Source organism: Astyanax mexicanus, chromosome 13 (genome assembly GCF_023375975.1).
Source record: "Astyanax mexicanus isolate ESR-SI-001 chromosome 13, AstMex3_surface, whole genome shotgun sequence".
Taxonomy (NCBI): domain Eukaryota; kingdom Metazoa; phylum Chordata; class Actinopteri; order Characiformes; family Acestrorhamphidae; genus Astyanax; species Astyanax mexicanus.
In genome coordinates this window covers 16,025,697-16,045,680 of record NC_064420.1, presented here as the reverse complement: position 1 = coordinate 16,045,680, position 19,984 = coordinate 16,025,697, and the positions used below count along the sequence as shown (strand labels likewise).

At 38.5% G+C, this 19,984-nt stretch overlaps 1 protein-coding gene across 1 annotated transcript in view; it reads right to left on the bottom strand.

The window, feature by feature from the left end:
- samd10b (sterile alpha motif domain containing 10b) overlaps positions 1–19,984 on the bottom strand; it is a 122,822-nt gene that overhangs the window by 45,569 nt on the left and 57,269 nt on the right. Inside the window, exon 2 of the mRNA XM_022677537.2 lies at positions 11,426–11,604. Within this exon, the coding sequence (XP_022533258.1) occupies positions 11,426–11,604 (179 nt within the window). The remainder of the gene's footprint in view (positions 1–11,425; positions 11,605–19,984) is intronic.

Sequence of the window (19,984 nt, the reverse complement as noted above, 5' to 3'; positions counted from 1 at the left end):
GCTTTTTAGGGCAACCGGTTTCCTAATTTTTTTTAAGAAAATTCAACTTATCTGGGTTTACAGTGTAGATACAATAGTCACAGAGTAAACAGAGCTGAGCTCCGGTACTGTAACTGGATAAAATTGTAAATGGTTCAGTAATAAAATACATGACCTGCATTTTTTTTCTGGTTCTTAACGCTGCACTGTAAACTCAATGAAGGCAGTCTGAGATGTGTGGTCTGGGAAAAGAGGATGGCCTAACCAGTAGAATCTGGCTCATCCACTGGTCTCTACTGTGCGGTTACAAATTTGACAACATGGTGGACATTTCTTCATTTCTATAGAAAAGACAATAGGAACCACAACATCCATATTTTCGAACAGACACTGGTTTACCCCTCCCTGTTATATTCAACTAGTTTTGTACTCTTCTATCTCTCTATTATCTGTGCCCTCGTCCTACCCTTCACTGTTATCTCTTTCTCTCGCTCACTCTCGCTCTCTCTCTCACCCCACCCCCGAGCCACATGCCCTTGTCGTGGGTCTCTTGGTGCCCCTAAAGGAGCTGAATCAGGGATTACGTCTTTTAGAGTCAGGAGGGAGATAACTGTTTAAAATTCCACACAGTCTTCTTCACTTCACTTCCTCCACTTCTCTCTTTAACCACGACTGCTACAACATTCGCCGTCTTCCCATCACTTTCTCCTCCTCTACAAATTGAAGGCTGTGTCTCTTTAGCTAATCAGATAGCAGTGTGTTAGCAGTGTTATCACAGTGATGAGCAATCCAGCATCTCTCCTGAAAAGAGGCTCGCTGAAGTGCACTCATCTTTTTTTTCAAGTGCACCAAGATATTGGAATGGAATGAAGCTACATATACAGTGGTGTGAAAAAGTTTTTGCCTTCTTTATGATTTCTTTTTTTTTTTTTTGCATGTTTGTTACTCTTAAATGTTTCAGATCTCCAAGCAAATTTAAATATAGGTCAAATACAACACAAGTAAACACAAAATTCAGTTTTTACATGAAGGTTTTTATTATTAATGGAGGAAAAAATTCCAAACCTACCTTGCCATGTGTGAAAAAGGGTTTACCCCCCAAGTTAAAATATAACTTCACTGTGGTTTATCACACCTAAGTTTAATTAATTCCTCTGACTACCAAAAAATCCTGAAGGAGAATGTCTGGCCCATAGACTGTGTATAGCTGGACAGAGCATCGTCTCTCAAAATTGAAGCCAGAGGTCGGGCGCCCCCTGCTGTTCGGTTGCAGAAAGCTGTGTAACTTTTCATTATTTAAATGCAACAGCTAGTGTAACCTCTGCTTATATTGTCCAGTTTTTATATCCCCACAAAATTCGTTTTTGAAAACGTTATTCAGCTCTATTCAAAAAAGTGTGGTTATTGTAAAAGGGCTGGGTTATAGACTGTATGGGTGGGACCAATGACTGTATGGGTGGGACCATAGACTGTGGGTTATTTAAATGAGTAGGCTGTCTCTCCACAGTCTTTCTTCCTCCTCTGGTCTCTACTGCGCAGACTCAGGTATCAGAATCGCCAACATGGCGGAAGATTTTGGCTTCATTTTCTTTTTTACAGTCTCTGGTCCGGCCATATGTTCATGACCTCAAGCTGAAACAAACTTGGGTTCTGCAAGACCTAAATCCTATTGAATCCAAATTTCTCCACAGTGTTGTTAAAGATTCATTACAAGTTACAGCTAATGCTTGACTGCAGTTGCTGCTAAAGGTGGTTCCACCAGTTATTAGATTTAGAGGGCAAACACTTTTTAACACAAGGTCATGTAGGTTTGGATTTTTCATCCCTTATTAATAAAAACCTTAATATAAAAACTGCATTTTGTTTTTACTTGTGTTGTCTTTGACTAATATGTAAATTTGTTTGATGATCTGAAACATTTAAGAGTGACAAACATGCAAAACATAAAAAATCATGAAGGTAAAAACACTTTTTTACACCACTGTAACTGTAAAAGAAAATTACATTTCGCACTATTTTAAAGTGTGTCAATGTTGTCATGTGTTATGTTGCCAAAAAAAAGCAAAGTGATGAGATCAGAGATCAGATTTTCAACTCTCATTTAGAAACCTTTGGGTACAAAGCATTCTGATGTTAGATTAGCTTTTACTTTCTTTGTACCAAAACACACGTTTCAAAAAGATTCAAAATGTTTCAAAACTGCGTGACGTAACAAAACCTGTTTTGGGACGTCAAATGGCTTTTTTTTTCTTTTAATACAGACTTTTGAATCTGTGTGTCAAAACACTATGATTCAAATGAATCAATTCAGTTCGAATCTGAGTTTAAAGTACAGCTCTGGAAAAAATTAAGAGACCACTTCAATTTCTGAATCAGTTTCTCTGATTGTGCTATTTATAGGTAAATGTTTGAGTAAAATTAATATTGTTGTTTTATTCTATAAACTACAGACAACAAATAAAATATCGTCATTTAAAGCATTTATTTGCAGAAAATGAGAAATGGCTGACAAAAAAGATGCAGAGCTTTCCGACCACATATAATACAAAGAAAACAAGTTTATATTCATAAAGTTTTGAGAGTTTAGAAATCAATATTTGGTGGAATAACCCTAATTTTTAATCACAGTTTTCATGCATCTTGGCATGTGCTCCTCCACCAGTCTTACACACTGCTTTTGGATAATTTTATTGGATAATTAAATTCAAGCAGTTCAGCTTGGTTTGATGGCTTGTAATAATCTTCCTCTTGATTATATTCCAGAGGTTTTCAATTTGGAAAAAGAAACTCATCATTTATAAGTTGTTTCTTATTTTGTTCCAGAGCTGTATGCAATCACTATAAAAAATCCTAAGGCAACCTGTTTTCTCAAATAATTGAATTAAATTCAACATATCCAGGCTTACAGTGTGGAAAACCCTGAGAATCCATGATTAATGCACAAAAATAGCCAACACCCAGAGCCTGAATTCAGCAGAAAGTCCACTCGGGCCCGGCTGGGCAGGTATGTGGGTTCTCTAGGTAAACTGTGTGTTTATGAGATTTGTTTTGTTGCTGTGGACGGGGTCAGCAACCTGCAGCCGTAATGAGGAAACCAAACAGATCAAAGAGCCAATCTCTTCTCCTCGCCAAACCTGGGCCGGTCTAATCACGGCCGGGCTTTAATGAGGTCCGCCTGCTGCATGCTAAACAATCCTCCACCCCACTGCCCACCCCCCTCATACGGACGCTTTGTCGGGTTAGCGCTTTTATTCATCAGCTCTTTCTTCTCCTCTTTTCCGACCTCATCTCTCGCTCCCTCACTTTATTAGTCTGATTATTCTGATGAAAGCGTTCATGCTGAAAAACGTCAGCCCAGCAACTGAAGACCTAAACGTATCGTCCAGATTCTCTCTCTTTAAATCACATTAAATCACACTGGCAGACAGAACCAGATCCCCCCATCAATTCATCAGAGCCAGAGCTGAACTAACCAGGAAACTTCTCACAGAGCACTGTTCACTACATTAATGTTAGCTAGCTCTCCACTAACCGTAGTTCTCTCCCTGGTAATGTTAACTAGCTTGCTGCTAAAGTTACTATGTTAGCTAGCTTGTCACTTACCTTATTCCTTTCCCTAGGAATGCTAACTAGCTTGCTGCTAAAGTTAGTATGTTAGCTAGTTCGCCGTTAATGTTAGCTAGCTCTCCGCTAAGCGTAGTTCTCTCCTTGATAATGTTAACTAGCTTGCTGCCAAAGTTAGTATGTTAGCTAGCTCGCTGTTAATGTTAGCTAGCTCTCCACTAACCGTAGTTCTCTCCTTGATAATGTTAACTAGCTTGCTGCTAAAGTTAGTATGTTAGCTAGCTTGTCCCTTACCTTATTCCTTTACCTAGGAATGTTAACTAGCTTGCTGCTAAAGTTAGTATGTTAGCTAGCTTGCTGTTAATGTTAGCTAGCTCTCCAGTAACCTTAGTTCTCTCCCTGATAATGTTAACTAGCTCGCCGCTAAAGTTAGCATGTTAGTTAGCTCGCCGCTAATGTTAGCTAGCTCTCCACTAACCTTAGTTCTCTCCCTGATAATGTTAACTAGCTTGATGCTAAAGTTAGTATGTTAGTTAGCTCGCCACTAATGTTAGCTAGCTCTCCACTAACCTTATTTCTCTCCCCGGTAATGTTAGCTAACTCTCTGCTAAATTTAGTATGTGCTTTCCCACCGACATTAAACGCCTAAAATGTAACACCTCTAGCAAATTTATAGTACGTTTAAGACAATTTAAGATCTTAAGTTTAATTTTAGACATGTAATACTTTTTAAAGACCCGCAGCAGCTAAATGGGGAGAAAAAATGGGAGGATTGTGTTGTGCTGTGCTGTATGATGCTAACCTGGGTTTAGCGTAAAACTCCCATCTGGAAATGAAACTGAAACAGAGGCAAACCCCATTAATTCAACATACGCTTACTGTTGAAGAACCTGTGCAGATCTGTTGACCTGAAAATTCCCCACACTCTTATCTTCCTCTTATTACTGATGGTGTGTGTGTGCTTTAATACAAAAAAAAATATCCTTCTGATCTGAAGTTACTGAAGCTAGTCGTGAGGGGAGAAATGCTAGAGGTAATAGCTGGCCAGCACAGTGAGGTCAGTATGAGGGAGTATAAGCATAATATTTTCAGTGTTGCAGTCATTACAATAAAAATACAGATGAACTGTATAACTGTAAATTCGAATTGGTTCGAATCCTGGTCATGCAGCTTGCCATCAGCTGCCAGAGGCCCAAGAAAGTTCAATTTGCCTTGCTCTCTCTAGGTGGGTAGATGACACTGTTACCCCGCATCACTCCTAGGGTGATGTCAATCAGCACAAAGCATCTGTGAGCTGATGTATCGGAACCGCGACGCTGCGCTTTCCTCCGAGCGCACTGATGCTATTCGGCAATGATTGACGAAGGAGGCTAGAATGTGCTAGTCTTCACCCTCCTTGTGTGGTGGTGTCACTTGATAAGGGATGTACAGCTGAGTAGCAGCTGAAAGGGTGGGACAATTGGCCTAAAAAAAATCTGATAAAAACCTCATAGCATCTTTTTCAATGATGAACAAAAGGGCCTGTTATATAGGGCTACTGCCCCTCTGCACATCTACATAGTTAGGGTGGGTTTGCCACTAACAAGCTGACCCTGCTTTACTTTCGGCACAAGCAGCAATAGGACTGTCACGATAATTACTTTATCAACTTATCGTACAGTAAATGGACCTGACCTCAATAATATTTGATAACTGTGATGTTGTTTTTTGTGTTTATTTGCATGTTTGTTCTCATAGAGTATGTACAAGTGAAAAGTATTTTAGCCATTCATGCAATACCAGATGCTTCAATAACTGCGACTGAGGATATATACATTTCCAAAACTATGATTAATTACAAATTTGTTGTATTTAAAAGAGTATAATTGCTTTGTTATGCAATTCTGTTATCATTATAAGTGGCATTTAAATGGTCTTTAAATGACAATAATATTGTATATCACAATAATTTTTGGGAGAATGCATCATCTTGACTGGCCTAAGCAGCAAGCTGATTGGCTCTTTTTGTTGCGAGAAAGCCCATTCACGGTGCAGTCTGTGAGTCCTGTCACTGTCTGTCTGCCTGCCACGGACTCTAATGCTCCTGAAACAAACTTCATTTCCCATGATACACCTGACTCAGCTTTCCAGACAGGCCGAATCACGTGACTCTTCGGCATTCCAGTTCACCCTCATACTGATTGCACACACCTGGACTTAGCACTATATATAACACCTACTTTCACTCATTCCTTGCCTGGTATTGAACCAATTTCACATAGCTCTTTTGCCTCACGTTTCTTTTGTGTTTTGACCCTTTTGTTTCTGACCCTTTTTACCTTTTACCTTAACTACTGTTTCTGACCTATTTTTGTATATTGACCATTCTTTGCCCTATTACTCTGTTTTTGGGTTACTTTATGACCTCTTTGCCTGCACACTCTGGTATGTTGGTTATATACGCTGCTATTCTTATCTGCCTTATTCCTCATTTAATAAATTATATTAATTAATAAATTGTATCCGCTCTTGTTTGTCCCGTGTTTGGCTCCTGTGACAGAGTCAGTGGTGAAACACAAAAGTATGTGAGGCGGGATAGGTGGTAGGGTGAAAATTAAGCACTCTGATTGGCTGAATGCACTCCATATACACGCAGATCTCTGTGGCTCAGCAGGGAAATCAACTTCAGTGAAAGCTGGTGACGACTTGACTGAAGCTAGCAAAATGAAAAATCAAACGATATGCATACTCTGATACATGGAACTGTACAGGCGTACTAGGAGGTCAAAATGCATATTCGTTACGCAAAATGGCAACATGTTGGCAGATCTGCATGTGTTTGATTACACACACACACACACAGAAACAAAGCTTCAATACAAAACTGTGGCTAACCTTGCCAATCAGTGAAACAGAGAGACTGAGAACACAGTGTTCTATTTAAAGCCGCTCTCAGACAGAACATCAGACAGCCTGACAGTAAGCTACTCTTTCATTGACTGCATTCTAATAACTTCTGAATTCTTTCACTGCCCACAGATTTGATAAAACAGTTTAATGCAAAAATAAGGCTTATATGAAACAAATACTATTATAATGAAGACAATGTGACCGTATGATGAATGGGTGTTTAATAAGTCTTGTTTAATGAAAAGCAAGAACTCTACGCGCTATCGTACACCCTGTGCAAGGTGAGTCGCAATGCTCTTTGCTATTTTACACCCCCCTCAACAGCCTATTTTCACGACTGGTGCCCGCACCATTAAAATAGCGTCAGAGTTTAGAAATACAACTACACTGATGGTTGTGGTGGTCTGGAAGGGAGGTGTGTTCAGGTACATTTCTGCTGTGTTGCTATTTTGGCTGCAGAAATCACAGGTGTGCTACTGACTGATTAAAACCCTGACAACAGTCAACAGTCAGAGTCCATTCCTATAGGTGTGCCATGCTTGTTGCAGAGCTCAAAGCACACACCCAGGCACAGATATGCTTCTCTGACACACACAAAGACATTTAGTGCAGTTGACAGATTTTGAGAGGGTGTGCAACATTGGACTGAGAGAATTAGAAAGGTCATTTCGATTAATTGCCCCAAAATCCAGACAACTAGAGACTGAAATCGTGTCGTTTTTAGCAACAAAACCAGGTTCTGTTTTGGGATCTGCTGATGGTCAGATTTCTGTTTAGAGGACTAATAAAAAATGCTTCAATCCTGCCTTTGCTGTGGAGTAACTTACTTCCCTCAACTACTGGTATAATGATCTGAGGAGCCATCATAGACGACAGTTAGTCACCCCTAGTAGTGTGTTACACACAGGCCAGGCACAAGACAAAAACATGTTGTACAAAAACTAGACAACTAGGTGCAATACTCAGCAGGGAACAAACAGAAGTGAGGGGTATACAAACAGGCATAAACAGGTGTTAGCAATCAATAGCTGGGTGAGTAGGAACACCGCAGCATCACAACAGGGGTGTGTGAGTACCGGTGAGGGTGCATGCTGTAAACTGGAGTCCATATGGGAGTCAGAGCTGACAAGACACATGGTATGAGGGATATACAGTGCCCTCCATAATTATTGGCACCCCTGGTTAAGATGTGTTCTTTAGCTTCTCATAAATTGAGTTTTGTTCAAAATAATATAGGACCACGATGGAAAAAAAGAGTAAAATACAACCTTTAACTCAAGTGAATTTATTCAGTAGGAAAAAAATCCCACATTAAGAAATAATTATTTAACATCAAATCATGTGTGCCACAATTATTAGCACCCCTGATGTTAATACTTTGTACAACCCCCTTTTGCCAACAAAACAGCACCTAATCTTCTCCTGTAATGTTTCACAAGATGGGAGAATACAGAAAGAGGGATCTTTGACCATTCCTCTTTGCACATTCTCTCTAAATCATCCAACGACCTGGGTCCTCTCCTCTGCACTCTCCTCTTCAGCTCACCCCACAGGTTTTCAATGGGGTTGAGGTCTGGGGACTGAGATGGCCATGGGAGGAGCTTGATTCTGTGTGCGGTGAACCATTTCTGTGTAGATTTGGCCACATGTTTAGGGTCATTATCTTGCTGAAAGACCCAGTGACGACCCATCTTCAGCTTTCGGGCAGAAGCCACCAGATTTTGTTTTAAAATGTCCTGGTATTTTAGAGCATTCATGATGCCATGCACCCTAACAAGGTTCCCAGGGCCTTTAGAAGAGAAACAGGCCCACAGCATCACTGATCCCCCGCCGTATTTCACAGTGGGCATGAGGTGCTTTTCTGCATACTCAGCTCTTGTGTTACGCCAGACCCACTTAGAGCATTTGTTGCCAAAAAGCTCTATCTTTCTTTCATCTGACCAAAGCACACGGTCCCAGTTGAAGTCATAGTACCGCTTAGCAAACTCCAAACGTTTGCGTTTATGATTGTGAGTGAGAAATGGTTTCTTCCGTGCATGCCTCCCAAACAGCTTGTTGGCATGTAGATAGCGCCTGATGGTTGTTTTGGAGACTTTGTGACCCCAAGAAGCTACCATTTGTTGCAATTCTGTAACAGTGAGCTTTGGAGAACTTTTTATTTCTCTTATCATCCTCCTCACTGTGCGTGGTGGCAAAATAAACTTGCGTCCTCGTCCAGGCTTGTTTACCACTGTTCCAGTTGTTTTAAACTTCTTAATAATTCCTCTGACAGTAGATATGGACAGGTGTAGGCAAGTAGCGATTTTCTTGTAGCCATTGCCTGACTTGTGAAGGTCAACACACATCTGCCTCACTTGAATGGTATGTTCCTTTGTCTTTCCCATGTTGAAGAGAAATGGCCTCTGTGTCACGTCATATTTATACCCCAGGGAAACAGGAAGTTGTGAATTACTAATTAAATGTTCCTACATACTCTGATCAACTTCGTAAACTACTGTAGAAGTGACAGAAATACTTTTATTAAATTTATTTCCTAAGAATTGTTAGGGGTGCCAATAATTGTGGAACAGGTGATTTTATGAAGAATAATTATTTCTTAGTCAGGGATTTTATTTCCCCCTTAAAATTTACTTGAGTTAAAGGTTGGACTTTACTTTTTTTTCCCATCATGGTCCTATATTATTTTGAACAAAACTCAATTTATGAGAAGCTAAAGAACACATCTTAACCAGGGGTGCCAATAATTATGGAGGGCACTGTATGTGCATCCTGTGGCCACATATTTTTTCTCTCCAACTTGCATTTTTCAGCAGGATAATGCTCGACCACACACAGCAAGAGTTTCCCAGGGAAGTGTCCGCTAGATTGCAACACATCCTTGGCCTTCCTTGGCCTGGCTGTCAGATTTATTGCTAATCAATCATTTATGGGATCAGCTGGGATGCTAGCTTTGGCAACTTACGAGTGTAGAGCATTATGAGTTGCAGGTTGCCTTACAGAACCTGTAATATAGATACAGCAAAATGGCGAAAGCTACAAAATACAGTAATGTTTCTTTAAGGTGTTCCTAGAGAAGGTTCCTTGACCCCGTTGTCCTCGGCTTGTTTATCACACCTCTGGGCCTCAGCCTACTTCTGTAAGTGTCTACTGAGAGCCGAATGCAGGTTAAGCAAAGTATTGCGACTCGTGTACACACACTGCAAGAGTGTCCAAAGACCTCAGAGACATTACGCAATGAGAGAATGAAACATCACAGGTGCTGATTTAACTACGGACCCAGAGCCCGAAGACCTTAAATAAGTCAGAACTTCTCTTACGCGACCCGCCGAGTCCCGGAGACGGAGGATGTTAGCCTGTTAATCATTTATAGCAGACGTTTCAAGAGACCCTCAGTGGTGAAGAGGGAGAGGAGGGGATGGAGATGAGACAGAAAGAGAAGAAGTAAAGTGAAGGATAAGTAAGAAACCAAAAAAGATGGAAAGATGTGTGTGTGTGTGTGTGTGTGTGTGTGTGTTTGTTTGTCTGTATTTATGTAAGTTTTTGTCTGATATACTTGTGAGGACCAGATGTTGTCAGCAAGTCCAGCATTTTTTTTTTATTATTTTAAAATATTCTGCGTTGTATATTAATACTAAAGTCACCTAAACTGTGAAGAAAAATAAAAATTATTTAGAAAAAAAAAGTTAAACACACCAGAATATGTTTTATATTTTAGTTTCTTCAAAGTAGCACTTCTTAATTAGATGACAGTTTTTAACATCTTGGCTGGATTTTCTCAGTCAGCTTTATAAAGTAGAGTCACCTGGAATTCAGGCTTTCAGTTAACAGCTGTGCTGAACATTTTAAGAGTTAATTACTTGAATTTCTTGCCTCTTAATGCGTTTGAGAGCATCAGTTGTAAAATTACTTTAACAAATGAAGGTCAGTCAATCTAAATCATTTCAAGAATTTTGAGTTACTAGCCTCTGAAACCCCAAGTAAACAGCACACCAGATAAGAGCACCTAAATGCTTTGCAGAGTATTTTAGTTTGTTTAACACTTTTAATTTTACTACATGATTCCTTATATGTCCTTATATGGATGACTTATGAAACAGAACCTTTACGTAGAGAATGATTCTTCAGAGCTTGTGCGACAGTTTAGGAGCGTTAACTGTTCAGACAAACATCATATTTACATCATATTGAAAATACTGTGTCTAAAATCAGCCTAAAATAAACATCTGATTTAGTGAGAAAATCAGATTTGGGTCACATTTACCTGCTGTGTGTATGTAGCCATTGTCGGGAACTTAGCATGTATTGAATTTTTTTATTTCATTTTGAAGTGGCCCAAATCAGAATGGAAAATATCAGATTCAATGTGTTTTCACAGTCACTCTATACTGTGTCAAATATGACCAAAATGATCAGCCTGCTGTGTGCATGTAGCCTAAATGTCCTGATATTGTAAAAAGCTTTTTAATTAAATCTGCATGTTTAATAGTTTTTAACACTTGTTTTTCCTGAGTTTAAGGTTAGATAGAGTAAAATGAATATTGTTCTTTTATTCTATAAAATAATAAAATTTCTGCCAAATTCCAAACAAAAATATTGTCATTTAGAGCATTTATTTACAGAAAACAAAAAATGGCAGATGCTGAGCTTTAAGACATCTAATAATGCAAAAACGAAAATTCTTATTCATAAAGTTTTAGAAACCAATATTTGGTAGAATAACCCAGCTTTTTAATTACAGTTTTCATGCATCTTGGCACGTTCTCCTCCACAAGTCTTTCACACTGCTTTTTGATAACTTTATGCCACTCCTGGTGCAAAAATGTAAGCAGTTCAGTTTGGTTTGATGGCTTGTGATCATCCATCTTCCTCTTGATTATATTTTAAAGGCTTTCAAATTGTTAAATTGTTAAATCATTTTTAAGTGGTCTTTTGTTTTTCCAGAGCTGAACTTGACACAAAATCTCACAGTGTGTGCTGTATTTAGTGTGTATACCTGTATTCCCTCAGTGCCGGGCTGCTGCAGCAGTTTGACGGTTCTGCCGGCTGTTCTGGGGCTGCGGCCGTCATGCCAGGTTAGGTTGCCACCAGTCTTCCGTGGCAGCTGATAGTTCAGCTCCTCCGCCGAGACTGTGTGGTCCAGCGCAGCCCGGCAGAAGCTGAAACTGGACGCAGCTGCAGAGAGAGAGAGAGAGAGAGAGAGAGAGAGAGAGATTAGGAGGTTATTGCTGTGATCATTATATTTGATATATGAAAAATATCCTCCACATCTGGCATTTCAATATTTATTCACAGTTGAATCAATGTTGATATTGCGTCTTTCTTTCAGCATTACTTTCTAGCTCTTACTTTTCAACATAAGTAAATAAAACACTGTGATGTTTTGAAGGTAAATGAAGGCCTGAGTAAAAATGAAGGGCCTTCACAGTAGAGAAAACTTACACTTACTGAACAATGTGTGAATTATTATAAAGAGATGCATAGGGCTGTAAGATAAATCACATTTTTATCAAGTCAAGTCAAGTAGTTTTATAGTCAATACTGCATATGAACAGAACAAATTGCGTTTCTCTCCTACACAAAGATACAGCAAAAAACATAACTACAACTACAAACAACTAAATACAATTATAAATATTATGAGAATGAAATAGACCCTAAAAGCCATATTTTAGTGATCAATAGCACAAGTGAATTGCGGATTACACAGCTTGATTTAGGGTGTGTTTTGTGTCTGGCATCGTGAGGGCGCAAAAAATATGCCTTGCACGGCTCAAAACGGCGCAAAAGGCATGAATTAAGTCTCTTATTTTATCATGGGTTTGTTTTGGGTTTAATGTGAAATAAACCAATCAGTGTGCCAGTCGTCATTCCCTTTAAGAGACAGGTGTCCTCTGACTTTGGAGCGTTGGGCACTTGGTGCATCTCAGCAGAGGATACTGACCTGCGCATTCACGCTGTGAAGGTGTGACAGCAGCTCATTTAATGGAACAGCAACAATTATTTTATTCTTTATTTAGTTTATTGCTAAGTTAAAAATCGGGTTTGTGCTCCACAGCAAACATGCAGTGCACATGGTGAATCCAAAGGAATCGATTCTGATGACTGACTGTTGTTTAGGTTCCTTTCAGTCAGTGGAGCACCTGTGTTTTCCGCCACCAAAATCGTACCACGCCCAAATTTTACCTGAACACACCTCACTTTCAGACCACTGACCACTGTCAGTGAGTAAGAGTGAGACAGAGCGAGGCAGAGTGAGGTACAGCGAGACAGAATGTGGACTTGCGAGCTAGGTAGAGTGACATAGTGTAAGGTAGGGTGTGGTACAGTGTGGTAGAATAAGGTAGGTGAGGTAGAGTTCCACAGTGAACACTCACACCAAACTACTTCTTATCCTGTAAAAAATGTGTTCAGCCAAACCAAGTGCTGAAACACCTAAACCTAATTTAGGATGTTAATTTATTGTGTCTCACATCATGATATCAAAATATCCAGCATCAATAACATCTAAATCCTATTTTTTATCCATATCCTGCTCCCCTAAAGAGGAATATCAATGTCATTATTAGGATTGCTTTATCTGTATTTTAATTTTACCGTTACTCTTTATGATTGCTTCAAAAGTAACTCTTACTGTAAGCATCTCTCCCTCTCTCTCTCTCTCTCTCTCTCTCTCGTATTAATTCCTCCTTTGTTAAACAACGCTCTGAGCTGCTTTTCTGAATCACAGATCAGCAAATTAGGAATAGACCATCAGGCCTAAAGATGTGCTTATGAAAAGCATTAGCCGTAAATTGAAAAAAAAAACCCTCAAAGAGCCTTTTTCCCTTTTGCCTCATCGCCCCCCCCTCTTTCTCTCTGTATCTCTCTCTCTATTTATCTTGCTCTCTGCTGAACAGCCTTCTTATGTAAGCCCATCTGCTAGCATAGCTGATTCGATTAGCGCTACAGAGAGCACTCGCCGTATAAAAATATTTAATGAATAGTGTTTATTATTTGTGTGTGTGTGTGTGTTGAGAGAGTTCATACTAGTACAGTAGTGCCTCAAACTATACAGCTGTCTGTAAAGCCAATAAAAGGCAAATAAAAGCCAGACTTTTACTTTGCAACCATCCAATAAATTGAAGAACAAACTTCACGCAGCTATTTTTTAACACATCGAAACGCAATATAAATAAACATATATGAGATTATTTTAATTATTTTGTTTCAGCGTCGCATGCTCTGAAAAATCTGATTACTGAACTGAAATTCTGCTCTCTTCAGTGGAAATTGGGTGGCGCCCCACCACAGGGTGAGAAGAAGAAAATGTTACTAGTACATTGAACCAGTGATAAACTGATAAACTAGCTGTGACTGTTCTGGACAGCCAGTCCTGCCTCAGAGTGGCATCATAGACCAATTAATGTTGTCAATGTTGATCAATGTCGTGTTCACAACAGTACCACCTCTTTTTGGGTGATTTCAGGCAGTTTGAAGGTCGCCTCAGGTTGCTATCATTGACTCCCATGGTAACCAGGTCTTTTATTTTAAACTTCAGTCTCTGCAATGCAAGGTGGCATTACAAAATTTGGTAACGCTTTATAATTCAGCCCGCGTTTTAGAGGGTAAGTACTGTATACTTACAAATTAATAATGGTATAACACTGTACACTTACCCACCTACTGGGTAAGTACTGCATACTTATAGAGTAAGAACAGTAAAAATCAGGTGAGGTGTGGGTTTATTAACAATTAATATAAAATCTTGTGGTTTCTGTGTATTAATGGTTACATTTGTTTTAAATCTCTAAAGATTTTAAATCTCATCATTCCTGATTGTGTTATTATAGATATGTAAATATTATTGTATTTTAGTCCTGACGTTACCAACTATATGTTTTCTTACTGCTCCACCCATGACATTTTTGAAAGCATAAATCAAATTCTCATCTTCTTTTTCAAACTCATAAAATTATTATAATAATAATCATTCCCTGGAGTGTGACTGGAATGAAGCCTTCATAACTGCAATGAACAAAGGGCAAAATGAAATTGCTTTATATGAAAATTGCAACACAAATTTAAGAAAATTTCAGCGCTTTACTTGTACTTGGACCCCATAAGTATTTGGCATTTACTGATTTATAGAGAACAGTTACGCCATAAGTGTTGGGAAAGTACAAGGTTACCCAGTTGTTACCCACTGGTTCCTGGTTGTACTTTATTTATACCTACAGCTATGCTTGCAACACATGCAACCTGGGCAGGATGTTTACTGCTGATGGATGGGTACAAACAGAGCCTTGTTACCAGGCACGCATCATAATGCTCTGTACTGTACTGAAGCAGCATAAACACACCAGCTACCAGCCTACTGCAGCCTTTCTGATCCATGTCTAAATTCACTGGCAATGTTTTCCATGGTGAGTGAACTAGTCCGGAACAAGCCTGACTTGGGGAATAATCACTTTTCTGCTTTATAATACAGATGAGTTAAATTTTAATAAGTGAGTAATGTATTTTTGTCTTGTGACTGCATTGATTTTTTCTCCCTAATTACGCTTTTAATTTATTGCATATTAACCTTGATGCCAATCTTTATTCTGTATCTGCTGCCCCTAAAATAAAAAACTATCTGATAAAGTCTGAATTAAATGGTTAGTGTGAAGGTTTAGAGCCCTATCGTACACCCTTCGTCTTGCAACCGCGCCATAAAAGTAGCGCTGGAGTTTAGGAATAGATTTACACTGATGGGCGTGGTGGTCTGGAAGTGAGGTGTGTTCAGGTACATTTCTGGTGTGTTTCTATCTTAGTGATGGGAAATACAGGTGTGCCACTGATTGATTAAAACCCTGACAACAGTCAACCTTCAGCCACCCAATCATACACAGCAAATTCTGTTTTTTGGAATAAACTCCCTGAGTTAATATCAACTCATTTTAAGTGTATATGCGTGAACAGAGTTAAAGTAACTTTTAACTCTGTTCAGGAGTTAAATATGAACTGTTGTGGGAGTTAAAATATTTATCCCATCTAGAGTAAAATACAGCTCTTAGCTGGAGTTCATTTTACCATAAACTCCTTCACAGTGTTAACAAATAATGCAAAAAATTGTGTTATTAAACAAATATTATTAAAAACAACAATAAATATAATAAAGAATAAAATAACATTGATGTTCACTTAAATGAGCTGCTGGTGTACCTTCACAGCCTGAACGCGCAGATCAGTTTTCACTGCTGAGAAGCACAAAAGTGCTGTGCTGTTAAGATACGAACGTGCCAAAGTCAGAGCACACCTGGCTCTTAAAATAGTTTTCCTTAATGTGATTTTTAGGTCAGCTGAACAAAAAATATTGAATTGCATCGTAAACTATAGCAAACTAATTGCTTCAACTAACTTTATTGAGTTTCTTGCTAAAAGTTGGTCTAACTGAATAATATGTTTTGGAGGAATGTACAACTTTAGCTGAAACTAAAGGTTTCTAGTCGGCACAACTGGTGGTTGTTTTCTTTCAACTTAAAAGTTTAAGGTAAAATAACTCAGAAATCTAGTGTTATAAGTTGCTTTGCAATGATTTTATCAGCTTTGTCTATTTTTACAGTGTTGGCTCTCTTTATTAGATAATAGCAGTAATCCAAATATTAAAATATTTTTTTAATGTTTTTGTGTTTAATTATAGAAGACAATGAAAATCTATTTATTATTAGGTTATTATGTTACTAAACAATCTACATGATTCAATGTAAAAGCTGTCTTTGCCTTTAACCTTTTGTCGTCTGCAGCTGTTCATCTTCAAATCCTCATTTCAAAATGTGGATATTATCCACATATATCATATTAATATCACTATATGCTGTGGTGTAATGGATATTATTGACACGGCCTGGTGTTTCATGTCTTCTGTACAGTGTTTCTAAATCGAGCTGTAGAATGATTATCTTCATGTGTGGCTCTGGCCTTCAACCTTTCAGCAATTAATCATTCGCTGAGTGCTAACTGGCCTCTCCATAAAGACAAAGGGCACGCTTAATATTACGACAAGATGAGTGAAGGAGGGGAGTGAAAGAAAGGAAAGAAAAGAGAGAGACAGAAAGAGAGAGAAAGAGAAAGGGAGAAGATGCTGAGGGTAAAAGGATAAAGTCTTTAGATGCATTAATTGTAATAGATGAAACTACGTAAGCTATGTTTATCGCATAAATCAGTGGTTATTTTAGGCTTTTTTTTTATTTTAGGTGTATATAAAAAATAGATTTTTCCATTTAAATTTTTATTTAAATGATCCAATATCGATTCATATAAACCTGAATCCATCCTTAGAATTAGCCCATTTTCACCATATATGTGTACAGTTAACCATAGACTGTGTACAGCTGGACAGAGCATCGTCTCTCAAAAGTGAAGCCATTACAGGTCGGGCGCCCCCTGCTGTTCGGTTTCAGAAAGCTGTGTAACCCCACCCATCCGCATAGGTTTCAATGGCAAAACAGATAACTTTCAATCACGTTTTTTTCCAATATACTGCAATTCTACCTCCATTATTTAAATGCAACAGCTAGTGTAACCTCTGCTTATATTGTCAAATTTATATATCCCCACAGAATTCGTTTTTAAAACGTTATTCAGCTCTATTCAAAAAGGTGTGGTTATTGTAAAAGGGCTGGTTGTACCAGCCGGGGTGGGACCAATGACTGTATGGGTGGGACCATAGACTGTGTGCGCTCTGTGGAGGCAGCCCTCAGGGGCGGGGTTATTTAAATGAGTAGGCTGTCTCTCCACAGTCTTTCTCCCTCCTCTGGTCTCTACTGAGCAGACTCGGGTTTCAGCATCGCCAGCATGGCGGAAGATTTTGGCTTCATTTTCATTGAATGAATGGAAATGGCGACACGGCGTCCACCTTTTTTACAGTCTCTGGTTTTAACCTCTAGCATTTAATCTCATGAGACCATAATTTTTTCGAGCACCGCCATCTGAATGAGTGATCAGTTAAGCACAGCGCCCAGCATTCGGCACTGTGAGGGAGTTTCTGTACAAATGTAAGCAATTTTCTTCTGTATTTCCACTCACTGCTGCCTGTGTTTATCAAACTAGTAAATTTTACACTGTTTTAAAGTGTTTTCCAGTGTTGTTTTCACCTGTACTTTATTTAAAGTAAGACCTGACCGGCTGAATCCACTGTTAGCTTAGCAGTTTAGCCAATTCATTGGTTAAGCTAATCCCCCTTTAGCCAGGTTTCCTAGCCTTAAACGCGGCCAACGTGCTAAACATTACCCACACGTAAAAATTTGAGTATAGTGGTCATTCCAAACCCGTATAGAGATGTGAAACACAGTATTGCGATTTACTAAGCTACATTAAATTATATTAAAAAAGAATGTTACTGTTGTGTTAAGTCTATATAATAATAATAATGGAAATTTGAGTGTTTCTTGTATAATTACATACATTTTATACTCAAACTACAATTTTTATTGTAACTGAAATTTACCTAAATGAATCGATTTTGAATCAAATCAGGACCTTGTGAATCAGAATCGAATCGAACTGGGAAATCAGTGATGATACCCACCCCTACTGTTCACACTATACTTTTAACAAAATCTATACTGGTCTAAACTGTTCATGCAACTAAACTGAAAGCATGCTACATGCTTCACATGAAGTTTCAGTTTCATCTTCTCCAGCATTCCAGGAGCTATCAAGGAGTTCCTAGAGACGCAGGCAAGCTTAAGTCCAAATATTTATGAAGTCTGTTACCTCCTCATCCCACCACTAACCCCCTCACTCACTGCTGTTGTCCCATTTCTTTCTCTTCACAGACTTTTTTCCCTTCTCCTTCACATTAAATTCACATGAATTCACATGATCTCATTTCCAGGAACTGAATATGTATTGGATTTCAATACCAAACATTTTCTTCCTGTAGAAAACAGCAATCTGGGATTTACTGTAACTTCACACATGCTTCAAGTTCCTCCCCCCGTCACTTGCACTTATGTATCTGATTAAGATGCCGTAAAAGTTTTAGAACATCCAATGACCCACTGGCATTTCTCCACTAAAATCTCAATCCTGAACATAAACTAAAGTCTTCACAGCAAAAAAGAGCAGAAAACAGCTTTAAAATTCACTTCAGTAATCTGCAAGTGCCCCCAACTTCCCCCCGAATTGGTCACGGAAGATGGAACCGTGTTTAAAGCCAAATATAGCTTCCTGCTAATAGAATCCAGAGTGCTGAATCGCTGCTGCTCCAATATCTAAATCTACACATTTCCTTTAACACGGCCTCCGGTTCTCAGTCCAAATATGTGGCCACAGAGTATTTTTGGTGAGAAATCCTCAGGGTCTCTATCTTAAATCCCAGAAATGAAGCATGAAATTATTGCACCTATTCCACAGATGAAGTGTGCAATCATGTTAAATGATTTTTTAAAAAAGGATCCTTTACTCGTTACATGTTTTGGTCATCTGTTCATATAATAAAACAGCACACTGTGGGTTAACTGGATAAACTGGAATAGATAGGCCTTTTTATAGTTTCTCCTTTTTCTTTTTTGCTATATATATTTTTTTTTCCCTTTTTTGTCTTCTCTGATTTTTCATTTCCCTCATCCTCTCCTCCCTATTTTTTGGCCGTTATTTTGCTTACACACTAAGAAAAGTAAGTACAGATTTGTACTTAAAAGAGTACAAAGCTTGTCACTGGGGCTGTACCTTTTATTGAGGTACAAAAAAAGCACCTTTCAGTGAAAGTCCTTTTTTGTACCCATGTTTTTTATGCCAATATAGATAAAGATTATAAACATTATCACCAACTAAATATGTGTCAAGAACTTCATGATGCAAAATTGTCTCGCTTTCAAATAAAAAATGTGCAAATAAAATATATACTGTTTATTAGTACAGTGATACAAATACTGAATGTACCTTTTGACTGGTTTAATGGAACAAATCTGTACTTATTGCTGGTAGAAATTACAAAGAGTCAGAACAAATCTGACCCTGTAAAGACCAATATTGTTGTCACAAAGAGGGTGACCCAGGCAGGGAGACGAGGAGACGGACGCAAGTGCAGGTAGGGTGAAATCAATAAACAATAATTTAATAAATAAATAACAAGTAAACAAGGAACAAGTAAACACGAAAACATAAAACAGGGAGATATATACAAGGAACAAGGGAGTGAACCAAATAAATTAAAACTAGATAAACAAATAACCAAAAACCAAAACAAACCAGTGAAACTAGAGAACATAGACTAAACAAACAAGAAGTACTAATGATAAACAAACAGGGAGTAAATAAACAAAGAAACAAACGAGGGACTGGATAAATACAAAACTAAACTGGGCAGGGATAAATATATACAAGGAAATAAACAAGAAGCTAAACAAGATTAGGAAAACTAAACTGAGCAGGGCAAGGGAGAAAACAAATGAAAATAACAGGGAACTAGAGATAAACAGAGAAAAACACGGAATAAGGAGCACAGGAAACAAACTAGGAATAAACACGGAGCTAGGGTTATAGAGACGCGGAGAAACACAGAGAGACAAAACAACAGAGGTTAGTG